The 21,903-nt window shown below is 42.4% G+C and overlaps 1 protein-coding gene across 4 annotated transcripts in view; it reads left to right on the top strand.

Annotated features, from left to right (window-relative positions):
* Positions 1–446: 446 nt before the first annotated feature.
* The window catches only part of si:cabz01036006.1, a 156,163-nt gene continuing 134,706 nt past the window's right edge, over positions 447–21,903 (top strand). Inside the window, exons 1-4 of one of the 4 annotated variants that reach the window (XM_073907933.1) lie at positions 447–678; positions 4,290–4,376; positions 13,958–14,020; positions 16,167–16,457. In XM_073907933.1, coding sequence (XP_073764034.1) covers positions 648–678; positions 4,290–4,376; positions 13,958–14,020; positions 16,167–16,457 — 472 coding nt within the window. In that variant the 5' untranslated portion in view covers positions 447–647. The remainder of the gene's footprint in view (positions 679–4,289; positions 4,377–13,957; positions 14,021–16,166; positions 16,458–21,903) is intronic. The other 3 variants (XM_021477672.3, XM_073907934.1, XM_073907935.1) reach the window with 3 other exon arrangements.

Genomic DNA, 21,903 nt, shown 5'->3' with positions numbered 1-21,903 from the left:
AATATGCCAAACTGGTGCAAGTGTCAGAGGGATGAAAGAGTGTGTTTTCTACAGGTGGTTTGTCAAGCCCACTCACCTGTGTGAGGCACACCTAAAATTACACAATGTTTTGTTGTGTGATGTGGTGGCTTTCTCCTGTTAAACACAAAAGTAGATATTTTAAAAAATGTTTGAAACCTGTAAGCATTGACTTCCAGTATTTGTATTTTCTATATAGATTTCAATCGCTGTAGGTTTTTAACTTTCTACAACATAATTTATTTTTTATTTTCAACAGAAGAACTAAACCCATGCAGGTTTGTAAAGACTTGAGAGTGAGTAAACAGCAAGTAAACTTTCTTTATTTTGTGGTTTGAATGGACTGTCCCTTTAAGTCAAAATAAGCTGATATGAGCCTAACAACAATGGCAGAAAGTAAACAATACAGAAACTGAGGGTCTCCTCACAGTCTGGCTGAAATGAAAGTGAAATCTACAGCAGAATAATTCATAGCAGATGGTCTTACATTAGTAGTTCAGCCTTTTCCTCCACTTTCAGGGTTTTGTCTCCTCTCACTTCTTGTCTAAGTGTGAAACGACTGTTTAAACACAGGAAGTGTCTGTCTGAAAACACTAAACACTGTTAATGCAGTCTATTAGTGCGACAGGATGGGCTTCAGCGCACTGCCTCTCATCATCTGTGAGTATTTCATTATTATACACACTATCATCTGTTTTTAATTCAATTGTTTTTAGCTGAAGATAAAATAACAATTGTCTATGTGTAGAAGAGTGTTTGTATTCTTGTAATCTATTGTTTTGCTGCTCATTGTGTTGTTTAGTGTTTAGATTTAGTGATTGTTCGTAGTGTGTTGATCAGATGCAAAGGTTTAGAAATGTGAAAGATGAAGGATTTATGTGCATGCATGCGGTGTGTGTGTGTGTGTGGTGTTGTATATGGGCTTGAATCATTGAATAAATTCTCCATCAAAGATGAAGAGATTTTGAGTCACTGATAAACAGATTACAGTTTTAATCATCACTTAATTTTAATTAATTTACAAGAAGTGGTTCTCCATTTATAAAGTGGCTCTAAAACCTATTTGGACACTTAGATTGCACTTAGATTTCATTGTGTTTAACTGAGCCACACCAAGCGATATCTGCCAACAAGTCATGTTCGTGCCTTTCTCAGAACTAAGTTCTCCTTTCACACTTATTTCTATGACTCGGTGTTATTTTTGAGGCTGCATGCAGTCGTTTATCCTTGCGTTCACACGTTTAGAGGACTCTTCACACATTTTCTATTTGAGCGCTCAGTAGATTAAAAAAAAAAGCTCCACTAATGAACCAAACTCTAGCAGCATTACTTTAAGCCCTTTTAAGGTCCCCTGAGCGTCTGAACAGCAGAAACACTGAGGACACTTGCAGCTCTTCTGTATTTGCTTTACCAGCCTGATGATCTCATGAGGAAACGTGACTATATTACGTATTGTCAGTTTGGTTGCTAATTCATACAAGTTCAGTCAAATTAAAATGTGCGATTTTTAAAAAGGAGGTGTGGCATCCAACCCATTCGCATCGGGAGATGACCAAATTGTGCTAAATTGTACAAATTTATTCTAAATCAAAAAATATGAATTGCAGTGAGATTGTGTCCTCTTTACTCACTCCAGCTGAACCAGATTTTCTAAATTTAAATCATGTCAAAAAATAATAATAATTAAACCCCTGAATGTCCAAATAATGTGTGCAGCATCTGCAGTGTTAGGCTGATGATGCGTTCACCAAACAGGAAGTGTTTGTGAAACACTTTGGCCTATTTTGGTTAAGAGCTCTGTAGCTTGTTTTATTCTCATGAAGAATGTATTAACAGTCTTTGTAATGTTAGCAGTTACTTCTAATGCATATACATATAAAATCAGAATTATTAGCCCCCCTGAATAATTAGACCGCTTGTTTATTTTTTCACTAATTTCTGTTTCACGGAGAGCAGATTTTTTCAACACATTTCTAATCATAATAGTTTTAATAACTCATCTCTAATAACTGATTTATTTTATCTTTGCCATGATGACAGTAAATAATATTTTACTAGATATTTTTCAAGACTCTTCTATGCAGCTTAAAGTGACATTTAAAGGCTTAACTGGGTTAATTAGGTTAACTAGGCAGGCTAGTTTAATTAGGCAAGTTATTGTATACAGATGGTTTGTCCTGTATCGAGAAAAAAAATAGCTAAAAGGGGCTAATAATATTGTCTCTAAAATGGTGTTTAAAAAATGTAAAACTGCTTTTATTCTTGCCAAAATAAAACAAACATGAATTTCTTCAGAAGAAAAAATATTATCAGACATACTGTGAAAATTTCCTGAATCTGTTAAACATCCTTTTGAAAATATTTTAAAAAGAAGAAAAAATTTCAAAGGGGGCAAATAATTCTGACTTCAACTGTATGTGTTAATGTATACAGTATATGTGTTGAGTGTCTTACAGCTGTTTATTTGTATGTACTGTGATTATAATAATGTCATAATGATATATGTTATGTTGTATTAACGTATTCTCAATAGTATCTTTATTTGTATAAATCAGCAAATGCTAGTGAAGCTTTACAGAAATTTACGAGAATATTATCATGACATATGTTGTGAACAGGACAGTTCATTTACGCTGTGCAGTGCTTATTTTTTATGCAATGACATCATGGACTTTTAAACATTAAGCCATAATGCAATTTACACATTCCCGTCAAACAATTCTAGACCTCTTGAAATGATCATTTAGAGTATTTTCATGCCATTACAGGTGCTTATGACTTTGTTATATCTGATACAACTAAATGTGACTTTTTTAAGGATCCATGGTTTTTGTTAGCTGGACAATTTCTGGTCAAAGCTGGTCTATTTTCTCCTAATATCATGTGCTGGGCACTTTTCTATAGGATGCTAATATGATCTGGCAAATTTCCTTAGACTTGTACAATGAATGCATTAATGCAAGCTAAACTAGCAATAATAATGGCCATATACATGCCTTCTGTAATAAGTACATATTAAATAATTATTGGGCGGTTCGGTGGCGCATTGCTTAACATTGTCGCCTTACAGCAAAAAAGTCGCTGGCTCGAGCCTTGGCTGGGTCAGTTAGGATTTCTGTAAGGAGTTATTTCTGGTTTCCCCCACAGTCCAAACACATGCACTATAGGATAATTGGGTAAGCTAAATTGTCCATAGTGTTTGTGTGTGAATAAGAGTGTATAGGTGTTTCCCAGTAATGGTTTGCAGCTGGAAGGGCACTCGCTGTGTAAAACATATGCTGGATAAACTGCCGGTGCATTCCGCTGTGGCGACCCCTGATTAATAAAGGGACCAAGCCAAAAATAAAATTAATGAATAAATAATTTAAATAATTACTTACAGACAATCGCTTTTGCTAAGGAGAGTTGAAGGATATTATGTAGGCTATGAGGAATGTTCAGTATGGAATAAAGACACCAGTAACAGACAACAGCATCATTAGCAAGTTCTTTTATTTGTGGTGTATTGAATATTACACAGGGCCAGTATTGTGGTAAGAAGAGTGATATAGATGCCATTTAACAACCTGGTCTTTGCTGTTTTGTTTTTCTCTTGCATTTTTTAAAAAAGTTTTATGAAGTTTTCAAAATAAATTAGCATTTATACACATGTGCAAAAACTTCCAAAAAGGCTGTATTGAGTATGCCAGGCCAGCAGTTGTTGTCATCTTGTTAGTGAACAGTACCTATAAATGAGAATTCCCTCTTGTGGGTCGGAGTTTGTGACCTTGTTCTGTTTGCTGATGTGTATTTAGAATTTGCCATTTGTATGATGCATCTCCAATGTTGGTTGTAATATTGATGAAGTAAATCCACACAATTTTATAGAATTTTATTAAACATCATACGGTGTTGACAATGAAGGGGGACATTTTGAAATCTTATAAAACATGCAAGCTTTATAGAGAAAATGATATTAGATGTTATTATTTGTTGCTTTTGATCAAATAAAAGTTTATTTTCATAAATAATAAATAAAATAATAAAATATTTTTGTTTAAATAATTATATTATAATCTTTTGTTTGTTTGTTTGTTTGTTTGTTTGTTTGTTTGTTTTTTGGCGCAATGCTTTAGATGCAATGAGAAGACTATTAATGCAATCTAATTTTGATAAAGTGAATGATGAGTCAAAACACACTTACAAGCACCTTCAGTTGAAATTTGGCATTTTGAATTGAAATTGACGTTTTGAATTGATAAAAATGCTTGATTTTTGTTCTTCTCTTTTAGTTCTGATGTCCTTCACTCATACAGAACAAAATCAATACACAGGTCCAGATCAGCCACAAAATGGACAAGAAACTTCAACTAAAACAGGTACTGTGCAGTTCAATGTTTTATATGGATCACATCAGAATCCTCATTCTCTTTGCTGGTGGTTTATGTCCATAATTTGCTTTCTGGGTTTTCACTGTCATGTTTTTTTCTGCAATAAATGAACAAACACTCCATCATGCAGTTATAAAATATAACAGACCATGTTTAAACCAGCAGTAGCTTTACATTTAACCATTTAGCAGATGCTTTTATCCAATTTGACTTATAAAAAGGAGGCATTTTGTGATGTTTTATAGACAAATTTCGGTAGGAGCACGATCAGTCTTTGACGAGCCTAATACATGACACACACAATCATTCTTCAATCAGCTCAAGAGCAAACCCCTATAAATCGTCAAACACGTCATGCCTCCATTTTCTTTTGACTTCAGCGTCCCTCCACCACCCCAACTCCACACTATTAAACCTGATAACTATTTAAATCTGAGGGTGGAGCGTTCTGGAGCCGGGCTAGACACTGCGCTCGGACCCTATCTCTCTTTATCCTAACATGTGGAGTAACATGAGTTAGGGTGTCTTCCTGAGCTCAGAGCCCTCTCTCTGGACAGCACACCAAATACGCATATTCTGTTGAGTCAAATATCTGTGAGTATGAACTCATGAAGCAGTTCATTGTTAGAGGCAGTTCTCAAATATTTGCAAATAATATGATTATTATATTACCAGACATATGAGCACCAGTAAATCTCTCTGTGGTGAGTGACAATTACGGTGATAATGGTACTGAACTCTGCTTTGTTTTTGCTTTGTCTGTGCATATCAGAAGTTCTAGTTTCCCGAGAAAACAAAGGGTCAGCTTTGTGAATGTCCCGGTCTTTAGACAGCAAAGCTTTTTTACAGTTTGTCAAGTGTATTTCCATTTGCAATTGTGGTTTCATTGAGCTTTCATTAGCTAATACGGAGGTGGTGGATGAGGACAGATCAGGGTGTTGAATGTCCTGAAGAGTTTGCGAGTGCCTGAAGTGGTATATAAAGTTTTGGCAGTAAGCAGCTGGGTGGCAAATTATATGAATTAGGATTGATACTTCCTTAAGCCCTGGGGATCTTTGGATTTTTGCCATGTTTTCTCTGCTGTCATGTGGGCTGTATGGTGTCCTTGCAGAGCATCGGAGAGTCAGTGGTTATAGGGAAAAGTGTGCAATGGCCTGGAAGAGAGAGAACAGATCTCATCTACAGTAGGCAGGATGTTAATGTGGAGCAGAAGGTATATGTTGTACTGTTTACATCAAGAGATGAGGTCTGGGTGAATGTAACAATGGAGGAGAAGTGGGTGAATGAAACAGAGGGCAAATGGCATCTAAAATAAACTGTTGGAAGGCTGACTCTGTTGTTGTGGGAAGCATTAAGTCAAATATATTGCTGAAGTGATCCAAAGTGTGTTATGGTTTAATTAGGACATTTTATATTGTAATAAGTTGTAAGTTGATTACCAGATTTATGCATCTGGTTGATAAGCCACCCACCTGAGGTAATGAAATAGTAGAGAGAGGTCTGTAGCGTAAGGTTGAAGTTGAAGTCACCTAATACAATAAGTGGGTTGACAACAAAAAAGTCCTATGTAAAAGCACCCAACTGACCAGGAGAACAACAAACCTGATTTCACCGAATGCAACATCTATGTTGATCCTAGAACAACATTCCAATCAACCAATTAGATTTAAGGGAAATGTTTATAGATTATGTTAAGTTTAGTCTTGCAATCAGGATTGTATGCTTCTACATCATTGATAACAACATTGGTCTTTCTGATTTTAGAGATAATTTATAGTTTAGGGGTAAGAATTAGGCTTGGATTATATTTTTAAACAGGAGTGATGTTCCAGGATCAGCATTGTATGTTGATTAAGGAACATGTCTAACAGGCGAACAGTACATGATCAAAATGTGGAATTGAGCTAGACAAATTGTAGTGAGAGTGTGGCATTCAAAAGAAAAATTATTGGTAAAATTGGAGTAGTTTGAATATTTCCAAATAAGACTTCCTGTTAAGCCATCCCTCCCGATCAGTCGGGGAGTGTAAAGATGTTTTTAGAGAGAGCAGCTGGAGTGACTGAGTCCCAGAGACAAATCCAGTTCTCCAGTTTTTAAACAGTTAAGGTGAGACAATGCCATGAGAAAAAGGGGATAAAATTAACAGTGGTAGACTATGTATTCCCCTAGGTGGCAGTAGTGTGTTCTATGAAGTCAAGTGCATTTACTAAGGAGAGATGTGGGATTATTTGTTTCTGAGGAATGCTCCTCGGGGAACGAAGGGTTACTTTAGTAACCTCGAACGTTCCCCTTCGGGGGGAACTCCAGCACTATAAGTGGATTTGATGTTCTAAATCCACGTATGGGAGCCCATTGAAAGCGCCATAATGACTGCACCTTACCAACACCCATCATGAGAGAGCGGTCAGGCAAGCGTGACGCACCCAGATCATGAGAGGCGCGGTCCTCCAACGTGCCCTTGGCCCTAACTTATCCCACTTCAAAAGAAGTTTTACGGAATAGGTATATTTTTTTGGGAGTCGCAAGCGTCTAGATAATTCTAGGAATACGACAGTACGTTGGGAAGCGTGCCATCCCAGTAGGGAGGACGCTGCGGAGACCATCCGCACCCAATAAGGGAAACAAATGGAATTACATATGGACTAACCCTGAGAAGGGGGAGTGCGCATAAGAAGGTGGTTAGCAGATAGGGAAAGCACGGGTCCACTCAGGGGGGGGAACTTAACCGTGGCGGAAAAGCATATGGGGATCACCAGCGGGGATCGGCCATAGCAGGCACCTATACCCAAGACGCGGGCTGACCAGCGGGCAGACCTACAACTTAGTGGGCCAGCAAGTGACTCCGCTGAGTCAGTGCTGGGGGCCTCGGAGGAATCTGCAGGGCTCACCGAATGGGGAACTTTACTGACAGACAGGAGGGTGCACATCTCTCCGTGTTAGGGAAAAAAGGCACCGCAAGCGTGTACAACATCTACCGAGTTGTTTCCTCAAACACCAAAGGTCCCTAACACCCTTGAGGAAACCGGCTCCACTCGCAGATTATAGAATCTTGCAAATGTGTTGGGTGTCGCCCAGCCCGCAGCTCTACAAATGTCTGTTAAAGAAGCGCCGCGCGCACACGCCCAAGAGTATGCAACGCTCCGAGTAGAGTGCGCACGCACTCCCAGGGGGCGCTGCTGACCTCTGCTCAAATAAGCACATGAAATGGCCTCCACAATTCATTGGGATAAACGTTGTTTAGACACGGAACTTCCCTGCTGCCGTCCGCCATAACAGACAAAGAGCTGCTCAGAAGATCTAAAGTTCTGAGTACGGTCCACATAATGCGCAGAGCGCGAACTGGACAAAGTAAGGACAGGGCTGGGTCTGCCTCCTCCGGGGGCAGCGCTTGCAGGGTTACTACCTGATCTCTAAAGGGAGTGGTAGGAACTTTTGGCACATAACCCGGGCGGGGTCTCAGGATAACGTGAGAAAATTCCGGCCCGAATTTTAGGCACGAGTCACTGACCGAAAATTCCTCCAGGTCCCCGACCCTCTTAATGGAGGCCAACGCGACCAGCAGAGCTGCCTTCAGGGACAGAAATCTTAAAGATACTGTATCGAGTGGCTCAAAGGGATCAAATCGCAGGCTCGTGAGAACGAGGGCGAGATCCCAAGAGGGTGTGAGAGGGGGGCGAGTTGGATTAATTCGCCTAGCGCCTCTGAGGAACTGGATGATGAGGTTATGCTTTCCCACGGTGCCGCCAGCCACCGCGTCATGGTGAGCGGAGATGGCGGCAATGTAAACCTTGAGAGTGGAGGGCGACAGCCTACTGTCCAGCTTCTCTTGAGGGAAAGAGAGCACAACACTGATCTGGCAAGATCGGGGGTCTTCCGAGAGACACACCACTCAGTGAATAGACTCCACTTCAGGGCGTAGGCGCGCCTCGTAGAGGGGGCTCTAGCCTGAGTGATGGTATCAACCACCGCGGGCGGCAGGTTACCTAAGTCTTCCTCGCGTCTATGGACCACACGTGGAGGTTCCAGAGATCGGGACGAGGGTGCCAGACGGTGCCTTGTCCCAGAGAAAGTAGGTCCTCTCTCAAAGGGATCTGCCATGGGAGGGCCGTCGCGAGGAGGGAGAGCTCTGATATCCAGGTCCGGTTGGGCCAGAGGGGCGCAACTAACAGAACCTGTTCCTCGTCCTGCCTGACCTTGCACAGTAACTGCGCGAGCAGGCTCACTGGGGGAAACGCATACTTGCGTATGCCCCGAGGCCAGCTGTGGGCCAGTGCATCCGCGCCGAGAGAGCCCTCGGACAGGGAGTAGAACAACTGGCAATGAGCATTCTCGGGGGAAGCAAACAGATCGATCTGGGCCTCCCCGAATCGCGCCCATATCAGCTGGACAGACTCGGGGTGGAGTCTCCATTCTCCAGAGTGAATCTGCTGCCGTGAGAGCACATCGTCTGCACGGTTGAGCATACCTGGGATGTGAATGGCGCGCAGCGACTTCAGCCGCAGGTGACTCCAGAGGAGCAGACGGCGGGCAAGCTGAGACATGCGGCGAGAGCGCATACCCCCCATGCGGTTGATATACGCTGCCGCCGCCGTACTGTCCGTCCTGACCAGCACGTGTTGCTGCTCCAGCACTGGAGAAAAACGGCGGAGAGCAAGGAACACTGCCAACAGCTCTAGGCGATTGATATGCCAATGCAGCTGGGCACCTACCCACAGGCCCGCAGCTGCATGCCCGCGACACACGGCTCCCCAGCCTGTGCTGGAAGCATCTGTCGAAACAACAACATGACTGGACGCCTGTCCCAGAGGCACACCGGCCTGCAGGAATGAGGGGTCATTCCAGGGGCTGAGGGTGCAGCGACAAAGCACAGTAACAGAGTATCGGTGTGTGCCCGCATGCCATGCGCGTCTCGGAACTCAATCTTGAAGCCAGAGCTGAAGTGGTCTCATATGGAGCAATCCGAGCGGCGTGACAGCTGCAGCGGAAGCCATATGCCCCAGGAGCCTCTGAAAATATTTCAGTGGGACCACTAACTTGCTGTCGAGCTCCCTCAGACAGTTCAGCAGCAGGCGAGCGCGCTCTCCGGAGAGGCGCGCTACCATGGTGACCGAGTCCAGCTCTATTCCGAGAAAAGAGATCCTCTGCACCGGGGCGAGTTTGCTCTTTTCCTAGTTGACCTGCAACCCCAATCGGCGAAGATGCCGGAGCACCTCGTCTCTGTGCGCAGTCAATTACTCCCGAGAGTGGGCTAAAATCAGCCAATTGTTGAGATAATTGAGTACGCGGATGCCCGCGAGCCGAAGGGGCGCTAAGGCACCCTCCGCGAGTTTGGTGAAGACCCGCGGAGACAGAGAGAGCCCGAAGGGGAGGACCTCGTACTGCCATGCTCGACCTTCGAATGCAAACCGCAGAACTGACGGTGGCGTGGAAAATGGAGACATGAAAATACGCGTCCTTCAGGTCTATGGCTGCAAACCAATCCTGAGGACGAAAGCATCAGAGGATGCGCTTCTGCGTAAGCATTCTGAACGACAGCTTGTGAAGGCAGCGATTCACAACGCGCAGATCTAGGATTGGCCGTGACCCAGCGCTCTTTTTGGGTACGATGAAGTACGGGCTGTTAAACCTGCTCTCCATCTCGGCTGGAGGTACCGGCTCGATTGCACCCTTCGCCAGGAGGGCAGCAATCTCCTCTCGCAAGACAGGGGCGGACAGGGGATTAACCCTGGTGAATACACGCCCGTGAACTTGGGAGGCCGTTTGAAAACTGCAGTTCGTAGCCGAGTCTGATCACGCGTATGAGCCACCACGAGGGGCTGGCCTGCGCTAACCAGGCAGTCAGAGCCCTCGCTAATGACGTCATCGCAGCAATCGTTGACGTACCCGCGGAGGGGCAGCGCGGAGCGGGTGTGCTAATCCGGGGAGCGCGAGGGTCCCACAGAAGAGCTGGAGGAGAGCGATTCGCTCTGGCTCCGCACCCTGACTCCGGAGGGGGGGCTTGGGGGCTGGGAGAAGGGAGACTGTCCCCCCAGCGCCCGTGAGCCGCTGGCGGAGCATGCAGACCTTGCGAGCTGAGAGGCGGCGCGTCCCAGGCTGGCAGGGCCTGCAGTGCCCGTGAGCCACTGGCGGAGTGCACCGAACCTACGAGCTAGAGAGCTGAGCTCAAACTGGCAGATTTCGGGCTGTCACCTCCGGGGAAGTGGAAAAGTGCCCTTTCATTTCATGGCAGTAAAAGGTGCCGTTGGAAATGGCTCCCTGCCCTCCAGCGGGGAAAGAGCAAGTTCCCTCCTCTCCAGATGACCTGTCCCAGTGACGCTTCGCGGTTCTGGGCAGGGGGAGTTGCCTGCTTCCGAGGTGCTCGACGCGCTCGCTTCGCCAGAGGCGAGTGCGGGGGCGGTGCAGCTCTCGTAGGTGGGCGCCTTCGGCGAGGAGCAGGTATGGATGGCACGGCGGGCGGAGCGGGCTTACGGGGCCGCCGATTAGACATCACCCATCGGACTGCTCTCTCACTGCCTCGAATTCCTGGGTGAATTCGCAGACTGTGTCGCCGACCAGCTTGGGATATGGGCGAGTCAAGAAAGCGGACTTTGTCAACTTCGCGCATATCAACCAAGTTTTGTTAGAGGTGGGGCTCCTGGACTACTAGTGTGGACATCGTCCTCCCCAAAGCACACGCAGCGGACTTAGTAGTCCGAAGAGCTTAGTTGGCTGCGGTGCGAAGCTCATAAGCCTGGGTTGGACCCACCCTCGTGCAGCTCGACCAGCGCCTGCGCTTGGTAGCGCTGGTCGGTGGCTATCGCATGCAAGGCGGGTGCAGCCTGGTCCGTAGCTTTGTAAGCTCTAGCTCCGAGGGAGCCGAAAACTCACAGGCTTTGGATGGGAGACGAGGGAGACCCCGCCAAGAAGAGGCGCTGCGCGGATTAACCGCCATCGCACACTCAACCTAAGGAATCGCCACATACCCCCTGGCAGCTCCACCACCAAGAGTGGTGAGGGTGGAGGGACACGCAGCACGAGCAGAAAAAAGGTGCTCTTTAAGACCGCGTGAGCCTACTGTGCGTCGCCGGGAAGAAGGGAACGCCCCTCTAGTCGGTCCGGCCCGGAAACAGCCCAGGAAAGCACGGCTAACACGTCCGTTTCAGTATCCGTTTTGACAGCGCTCACCTGCCCGAAGGGGGCGAGCGGGTCCGGATCATCGTCGGACAATGAAAGCCCACCCTCCGATGCCGCGGAGGACATCTGATCTCCGGTGTCAGCGAGCGTGAGAGCTACCATCTGATTAGATGGATCACTCCCAGCGCCCGAAGCTTGGATGGAGCGCTTGGAGGAGCGAGAGGTCCACAAGCCCTTAGGCGGCGGATTATCTTTCGCTGGAACCCTCAGATCTGCCCGAGCGCCCGCTGCAGAACAGGAGGCGACTGGGGTGGCTCGCTCTCTCACGAAAGTTAGACGCGATCTCAACTGTGCGACGGTCATGGCATCGTAGTGACGACATGAACCGCCCCCGAGCACCACATTAACATGCTGGACTCCCAAACATGTAATGCAGTGATCGTGTCCATCATCCGGAGCCAGAAAACCCCCGCATCCAGAAACGCACAGTCGGAGCGTCGTCCTGAAAAGGACGTGCTGCACGACTGTGTTGCTCTTTTAGGATGCTTTGCAACAGTACGCACCGCTCTGGAAGACCGGACCCAAAGGGACGCCAGGCAAGGGAGAAACCCAGCTCGACCATCTGCCGCTGCGTGGACTCGCTCTGGAAAGGGAGACACTCGTTCGCTCGAAGTGGCTGTAAACAGCAGGAGGAACCCACATGAAGCTCGATCAGAAAAGTCTCTGAAGCGAAAAGGATAGCGTCTGCTGGCGCCAGGTGTGCTTATATGCTCAGTTAATTAAGCCTATGCAGTACACCTGCGCAGGCTTGCGCTGCCAATTCATTCTTAATTGGCCCGTTCAATACTCTTTCAGACGAGCGGCTTCTGAACCGAATCTCCCATACGTGGATTTAGAACATCAAATCCACTTATAGTGCTGGAGTTCCCCCCGAAGGGGAACTATATATCTTTCGATATCAGTTGTTAATGCTACTATACTTAAAGGAGTACCCCAACACTGACAGACGCCACAAAAAATTAGAGGGTCCACTTAACCAATTTTCAGTGGACGATAATATTTGGCAGCTAAAAATTCGGTGCATCTCTAATATCAACACATTTCTAGATTCCCATTTAGGGTTGTAACGGTATGAATTTTTCACGGTATGATAATCGTCTAAAACAATACCACGGTTTGACGGTTTCGCGGTATACGGTATGTTACAAATGTTACAAAATAATAGAACAGTGAAGCAAATTTGACTTTTTCCAAATAATATATTTTTAGTTACTATAAACAACACCACTTACAATGAACAAATAAAAATAAGAAAATAATAAATAATGTGTCAAAGTCCAAATAAAGTCCAAATAAACATGGTGCAAATCCTCAGTAAAAAATAGATATAAATATTTACTATACTATAAATAGTTATATAACGAAACTAGATTCAATATGGAACATCCTTAGGTTTTATGTGCCAGCATGGATATGGTTGTCTATCGATATGGATTTGGATATGGTTGTCTGCAATGCAGACAAACAGCTGCATCTTCATTTGCGTCTTTTGAAAACAGCAAGAGCAGCAATTCGTCTTTGCTGTGTCACTGTTTTGTCATGTTTCTGTGCTGCTGTGCATGCAAAAGTACTTAGTATGAGAATTATTTCATGAAAAACTTTTTTTTTTTTGCGTTTTATTCAGCCGCGCATAAATGTATGCCTATCTCTCATTCCGTGTTGTTCAAAAAGCTTGGTCCACAAACAAAAGCGAAACCTATGCTTATTGGTTGTGATATAGCGAGTTTGAACCAATCTGGGCGTGGAGGAGGGACAATGCATCAATGTATCATGTCTGATTTGTCCGGAGACACAGTGACGAGCGTTTCTTTGTCAAATCAGCGTTGTCAAATGTTGATGACGTAACCGCACTGATTCCGGAGCCTCTGAAAGTCCGCGAATGTTATGCACTGGAAAGCTGAGATTCTCTTCTTTATGCCAATCTTTGAATTGTATGAATCGGATCAGCGGATCAAAAGTTATTAAACATTTAAGAGCAGTACTTATTTTTAGCCGCGGGCGGCTGTCTCGGTCTTTAAGGGTTAAAACCGTTGATATGCAATTGTTCATGGTATGATAATCGTGCACGTTCAAATCGTGGTAAACCGTCATACCGGTATATTGTTACAACCCTATTCCCATTGTTGCACAAAACTGCTGTGATTGGTTCTTGGATCAATACAAAAATTAGTCCAGAACTCATCATTATTAATGCCATACATTTTTGTAATTCTATATAATATTGTTTATCGGCGCAGCCCTTCTCTATCTGAGATAAGGAAGTCTGCAATATTAGTTCACAATTACTGTGACATTATAATCTGAGATGAAGTTAAATGCTGAACCAGGGTTGAATGGCAGTAAGGCCATTGTTTCTGTTCTACTGTTTTAAGATCTTTATTCCTTCCCTGATTCAGAACTCAGTACAGATGAAAGCCAAGGTCAGAACCCCATTAAAACAGGAGCTTCAGCTGTAACAGGTACTGTGTTACAATGTTTTACAACTACAACATGGATCTCATCAGGATCCTCATTCTCTTTGCTGGTGGTTTATGTCCATAATTTGCTGTTTGGGTTTCACTGTTGTTTTTTGTTTTTGTAAAACGTAAACAAACACACCGTCATGCAGTTGTATACATAACGTTTTTCTCGTTACAAACATGGTTTTATCAGTCATTTATTGTACAGCCTTTGTGGCCATTGTTTTAAATATAAAACGGATGCATTTAATTTCAGTTAAAATAATAAATAATGTATTTATAAGTGATGTAAAAAAATAATTCAGGATAACAAAGGATTCTTTGTTTTTATTGAGATTTTGTTTCACTGCATGCATTAAAATTACACAGATTATTAAAAAATAAATAAAGAAAAATCATAGGGCAGTGCTTGGTTTTATCAGGTACTTTTTGATACTGGTTGTATTTTGAGATGTCAGTGTTAAATTCCAAATCTTTAATTATAAATATCTTAGCCCTTAAAAAGTATATTTTTGTAGGTCTTAAATAATTTTAAAAAGAGCTTATTATTTCTATGTCTATGTTATTGGACCAATGCCCGTCTAATCACCAACTATCTAAATAACAAAGTTTTTATTAATCAACTCTATTTACCACTATGGCTTAATTATCTGCCACAGAATAACATTTGGTAAATGTTTGTTTTATTTATAGCTAATTGTTAAGGACCTGGACAGACTGTTTTGCATACTTTTAGCTTAGTATAGTTTTTAAAACCTGACATTATATTTTAAAAGAAACATTGTTGAAAAAAAAGAGTTTACTTGTTTCAACACATTATTTAAAATATGTGTTGTTTTTTTTATGAGGCAAGTAAAAATCTTTTTCCATTGGATCAACCAGACCATTAGAAATAAAATCCTTTGCGTTTTAGCTCCGTATAAGTCTGAAATGTCACTCATAATGTCTTAAATGTGACTTGATGAAACCTGCAGAAACTCTGAAGTTGTGAAACAAAGACATCCTATCATTCAGAATTTGATTCCTCATGTACGACCCCTTTAAACTGAATGTGAGTTTGCACTTTGCATTTGATTGTAAGAAAATCAGTGTTGAAATGGTCTAAATGTTTTGAAAAATCTGACACATCACTAGAAAGAGCTACAGTATGAGGCTTTTGGTTTATTGGACTTGAGTGGCACTTTGAGGCTGTTTACAACTGGTCACTTCATTAATTTTTCCTGATGACCATAATGTGGGCAGGTGTAAATACCCTTCAAAATCATTTGAGAGGAACTACAGGAGGGGGTCTGGGGGACGCATTTCAAACAAAACTGGACAGTTCTAAATGCTTTTAAAACCACATATGTAAATTGTACTCCTCTCAGAATAAACAAACGTGAGAGCACGCATGGGCCATATGACCATCAGATATATTGTACAAGCGCAAATGCTTAAGTAATGGAAGGACACAGATGATATTAATTTAAGGCATGCGCTAATCATGAACTATCCCTAACTACAACATGAGTTCAAATGTAAATAATGGCTACCTCACTTGTTAGTACATGTTTGTTAATTAATGTTTTATTTAACATTTTAGGCTAAATGTAACCAACATGATCTCATGACCTGTTAATGTATGTTTATGTCACGACTTTACTTGGAGGGGCACATTATTATCATTATCTAATTCTTGAACTCCTGTGTTTTAAAGTGTTCATTTTAATATAAACAGAACACTTTTCTATTGTTTATCAATGTAAACCAGCCCTAGATGAACTGCATAACTGTTAAATTTGCATATAGCACAGGTTTTGAAGATCAGAATCATATATCAGTTTAACAGAGACGCATTCATCTGTTCAAGTGTAAATAGAATGTTTTTCACAAATCAGTAAAGCACATGAAAAAAAAAAAAAAAACACATGATGTTACCAGGTGTAAACAGCCACTTTTATACAGAAAAAATATATATATTTACATCTAGGAGAATGAAGTGATTTATAGATGCTGCTGTTTAAATGAGTTAAGTGATTTTTTTTAGATTCAGCTGCTCCTCGTATGTGGATAAACTCTTTAAGCTGTGTAGTTTTGAAAAAAATTAATTATTGTTCATGCCACTGAAAGAGCTGTTAAAGTCAGTTTATGTTTCTGTCTTCATCAGAGTTACCCACACCTACAGTGACTATGACACCAGACAGTGCTGTATTCACTGGAGAGACAGTCAATCTGAAGTGTGTGATTGAGTCTGATCACAGTGATTGGACATATGAGTGGTATACAAACAGCAGCAGTGTAAAGTTACAGTCTGGTGGTCATTACACTGTAAACAGAGACACTCTCACTATCAGAGGAGCTGATTGGTCGGATCAGGGTCAGTACTGGTGTAAAGGACAGAGATCTGGAGGACCAAACTCATCACAATCAAGCTCTGCTGTTTCTCTCACATTGAATGGTGAGTTCAATATTATTGTTCTTTTAAACTCTCTCTACATCAACAATGAAAGACTGTGATTTTGTTTAAATTAAAACACAAACATCAAAATTGCTACTAACACTTTATATGAAGCCATGCAGTATTCATAAAGGGTTCCCATGGTTTTTGCAATATCTGCAATATCATAGCAATTAAAAATGTAATTTAAAAGGTCTATTATAGACGTATTTGTTTGTCCTTTAATTTTTTGTTTCTTTTTATCAAATGCTCTTTTTTATAGCATATTATGTTTTTATCACACTGTCTCCACACATTTGCTTATTGTTCGCTAGGCTATTTGTTAGCCTATTTTTCAATGCCACTTTATTCTTTTCCTGCTCGTCAACATGCAGTCACTAAATATCCGAAACTGCCAAATTGCTTTTACTGTCACTATTAGTAAAAAGCAGATACTGATATACAATATTAAGCACTGATCACACCCAACTTTTGAATGATATAATGGCATACTTTTACATTTATTATACTTTTTTTTGATGCATTATGCATTACTGTAAAACTGGGTCAACAATTAATAGTTATTTACAAACTAAAACAATTAATTTTTTCATAAGTTAATTGTAAAAGTTCATAGCTCTGATCTTGATACTGTGCTGTGTTTTAATATTTACGTTTTTTCCTTTTAATTTATTTTAATTACAATGTTTAATTATTTACAAAATTATTTTGCTTTAAATAAAATATTTAAATCCATAAATATATACTCAAAGAGCTAATGTAAAATTTACCTTAAATACATAACTGATAAAAGACCTCATAAAGGACTTTAGTTTTTAGTTAATGCGTTTATTTCAGTTGGATTTATACTGTATATTAAATCTTAATAATAATAATACAAATATTTTTTTTTGCTAAATAAATCTCCTGAAGACCTAATTGTTTGCCATGGTGTTGTAACAGAACAAAGCATGGTCATTGTCATGATCACCAGTGATCTATCCCTTGTAGATTGGTGGAAACACTCACTATTCCCTGAATTCTGTCACCGAGCTGCACTACATTTTCCTTCAGGCACCTCACTCACACATCAGTTCCAGATCACCCCTGATTAGGTACACACAGCTGGAAGCTCATCATGGACTGATATTGTCACGATTACCAGCGATCGTTTTTCACAAGATCGCTGGATTACACTAACAATAACTTATAGACTACAAATTCGCCATTCCTGGACTACATTTTCATACATGCACTCCGGTCACACTCACACATGCTTCCTCATTTAGACTGATTACTCGCACCACCTAAGGATTGTCAGAGACTGATTGCACACACTATTTGAGCAGCACAATCACTCACTCACTCCCATTGCCGAGTCTTGTTTACTGTAAGTAGCACTACAACGCGTTTCCTTGTCTTGTTTACCCGTGTTTTGACCTAGCCTTGTATTCTCGTTCTCCCTGCCTGTCGCCTGCCTTTTGATCTCTCCCCTGTTACTGATTACGATTCTGGACTTCCTACATATACCTGTTTGCACTTGTTTTGACCTTTGCTTGCCTGATGATTCTAATAAACCTGCACGTGGATCTTACTTCAGTTGTTTGTGTCACTCCCCATATAACAGATATCCCAGACTAATTATACACCACACTTGCACACTCACAGTGCTGAGTCTTGTTTTCCTGTAGCATTACAAAGCTTTCTATTGTCTATCCTTGCCTTGTTTCTCGTTTATGTTGTTTTGCTTCTTGTATTGACCTCTTTGCCTGTGACCACAATGATGATTTTGTATTTTCCTCATTATACTGTTTATTCCTATTTTGACCATTGCCTAGATCAGTGGTTCCCAACCTTTTTTTTGCCTGAGACTCCCTTTTTCCCCAAAAAACATTGTAAGGCCCCCTCCACATTAAATGATATAATCGCTCATATACTGTAAGTTTGTAGTAATGACGACAAAAAAATTTGTTCAGAACAAACTATGTGTTTATTATATAGGTGGGCATAGATTATTATTATTATTTTTTATCTATATTAATGTTGGAATTATTCTAGACTAAAATGGCTCATTTGAATTCTGCCGAAGACATTCAGAATATGTGTGCTACCCAAATAATAAGTCTTTGAGAACAGGTTTCTCAAGCCAGGTGGCGCATTAGACCAAGGGCTCATCTACTGTTTACAAAATGCATCACAAAATGCTTGAGAAACTGTTATACTATGATAATTGGTGATGAAAATAAATCAAATCAAATCACTTTTATTGTCACATCATCAGCAGCACGTGTGCTATGATGAGTGAAAAGCTTAGGTGCTGGCTCCAGACAGTACAAAATACAGATCAGATCAAAACACAGTGCATGCTACATATTAATGGTGTGCAGTGAGGGGTATGGAAGGGTCTATGTGAGGTGTGTTAAGTGTTCATCAGCCTGATAGTCTGAGGGAAGAAGCTTTCCTTCAGTCGGCTGGTGCGTGACTGGATGCTGCGGAACCGTCTGCCTGAGGGTAGCAGAGAGAAGAGTCTATGACTTGGGTGGCTGGAGTCACTGATGTGGCTGGAAGGGAAATTATGTTCATTAAGAATCATTCATTCATTTTCTTTTCGGCTTAGTCCCTTTATTAATCCGGGGTTGTCACAGCAGAATGAACCGCCAACTTATCCAACAAGTTTTTATGCAGCGGATGCCCTTCCAGCCACAACCCATCTCTGGGAAACATCCACTCATACAATACGGACAATTTAGCCTACCCAATTCACCTGTACCGCATGTGTTTGGACTGTGGGGGAAACTGGAGCACCCGGAGGAAACACACGTGAACGCAGGGAGAACATGCAAACTCCACACAGAAATGTCAACTGACCCAGCCGAGGCTCGAACCAGTGACTTTCTTGCTGTGAGGCAACAGCATTACCTACTGCGCCATTGCATCGCCCCGTTTAATGAGATGTACTTATTTTTACTAACTGTTTATTCAGTTAAAGGTGCAGTAGGTGAGATGAAACATTTTTTGTTGTGCTGGTTGAAAGTCTCTTCACAGTCCAATAGTAATGATAACAGTACATGATCTAAATGTGTTTATATGTATTTTTATATTCTGGGTAAAGCATAAAACTAAAAAAATTTCATCCAATTCAGAGCTGAAGTCGGACCGACATCTCCCATAATTCCGATAAGCAGGTCAGACTGTCTGTCAGCATATGTAGATTCGGACTTCTGCGCATCTGTTCACGCAGATCCGCCATTAGCGCGTGCCCGTCTGCATCACAAACGCATGCGCGCAAGCAAGCTGTGGGCCGCTCGCCGAGTCGGAGCCGGAGGCGCTGAAGGACAGACAAGCTCGGGCCGATTACTGTAAAGCCAGGCGCGGTTATAATTCGCCCTTAAATCGGCCGCGCGGTAACGAGACGGACCGGGAGAAATCAAATGCTGAATTGAAACTTTTAAAAACCTGAATCAGTATTGAAGTTACTTTAGCACGCTGGAGGAAGGACGACACCATGGCTGAAGTATTACTGTTAGACAGGTAATGTTGTTTTAAACTCAGGGTGCTTTCACACCTGTGAATCGATTCAGTTGTTCCGAAACAGAGATTACAATTGTTACATTGTTGCTCTTTGCTCTTGGAGCGGTTCGCTTTCACATAGCAAAGTTTCTAATCGGACCAAAAGAGCTAAAACAAGTCACGTGCGAGTAAACTCTCCTTACATTGGTCAGAGTGTCAGGGTGTATTTTGGAGCGTCCCGCTCAGCTGTCAGGAGAGGTGGTGGTTTGGTGGTGATTGACAGGATGAGCGCGCGCGACTTGTCTGAGGAGAGACGCGGTGGGGAGGAGTGAGAAGGGTGCGCAACGGTGCCGATTTGAGGACCGGGAGGGAGACATGAGATTACCGGGAGATCATCACTCGTTAGCGGGCATCCGGAGACTCGCGAAACTTCCCGCCCTACTCATAATTCTCTCTTCATATAGCCGTAAGCCTATTACAAATCCATAAAACACTGTGATATAACCGCGCTCGGATCGGATCATTGCTTTCTCACTGCAATCGAACCGCGCCAGGGTTCGCGACCACCTCATTTAAGCGATCTCGGACCGATTACTTTGGCGCGGAACAGAGCGCGATTGCCCTGTTTGCATATGCCAAATGGACTGTGCTAACTGGGCAAACGAGATACGTTCCGAAACAAAAGTGTAGGTGTGAAAGCACCCTTAGTCAGGCTAAGCTTATGTTAGATTGTGTTGTTATGAATGACTTATATGCACAGACGTTGTTCAGCCACTGAAATCTCCTTGTGAAAGATTGATGTGATTATTTTCAGTTTCATAAGGTCCTTTGACAGCATCTATAATGTAGATTTATATTTAATTTAACAACAAAACATCAGTAAATAACGCTATTCCGCCTAGCCTGCTTTATTGAGCTGAAGTTGCTTTTATATTCACATTGGGTCATTTTTGAACAATGACAGCCTTCCTATACTGTTTACCATGCTACTTTGAATATTCGCTCAGAAATAGCATGTAAGTGTGGCAAAGAAATTAATGTAATTCCTGCATGGCGCTGGCACTACCTAACTGGCGAATGACATGAACTAGTGGGTTGTCTGTCTGCTGTTGTGACTGTTGTGACTGTTGTGTTGTGATTTCAGGGGGTGTGGCTTTGAATCACAGTCCCTCCCCGCCGTCCAAAGATAATGTGCTAAGCGGTTAGCTTTTGGCAGATCACCTACTGCACCTTTAAAGATGAATGTTGAACTGTAGACCTACATAAGTTTGAAACAGCTATATTTGATCACCTTAATCCGACTAAAGTCATAACTGAAGTAAACAGAAATGGAATTAAGACGTGGAGTATGCAGATATTAGTGGCATTATTGAAGTAAACACCGCAGTCTTTAGGACCTTTGCATATTTTCCGACACGCGCTTCTGTTAATAAAGGACTGCACACACACACATCGCGAAATGCAGAAGTTTTTTTTTCTTTCCATTTGCCGTACGCTATTAAATTCCATAACACTCTCACCAGTCCTTAGTCCTTATTTGCGTCTAATACCCTAGTTTGTCCCAACAGCATGAATGAACGGCAGTGAAAGTCAGACATCTTGCTGATTTGATTCAGAAGGGCACTCTTTTGTCAGACGGCTTACGGGTCAGGTATACATCCCGCTAAAATATCAAGGTGAAAGTCATCATAGTTTGCGTAGAATAGACCCAGCTCCCAACCCAACTTTGAGAATAGATGAACGGCAATTATTATTTTTTTAATCACACGATAAGGATCTCGCAATAATGGCCCACCACTAGTGTAAATACATATTTATTCAGTTTGTATATTCATTTCAGTAATACTATTGTCCACTGCTAAGAATTTTTTTTAATATGACGCGGCCCCCCACAAAGCTTGCTGAGGCCCCCTTGTGGGAACCACTGCCCTACATGACTCTGCACTAAACTACCTTT

Source organism: Danio rerio, chromosome 7 (genome assembly GCF_049306965.1).
Source record: "Danio rerio strain Tuebingen ecotype United States chromosome 7, GRCz12tu, whole genome shotgun sequence".
Lineage (NCBI taxonomy): Eukaryota > Metazoa > Chordata > Actinopteri > Cypriniformes > Danionidae > Danio > Danio rerio.
The sequence above is the reverse complement of the archived record's forward strand: the minus strand, read 5'-3'. Positions and strand labels throughout refer to the sequence as shown.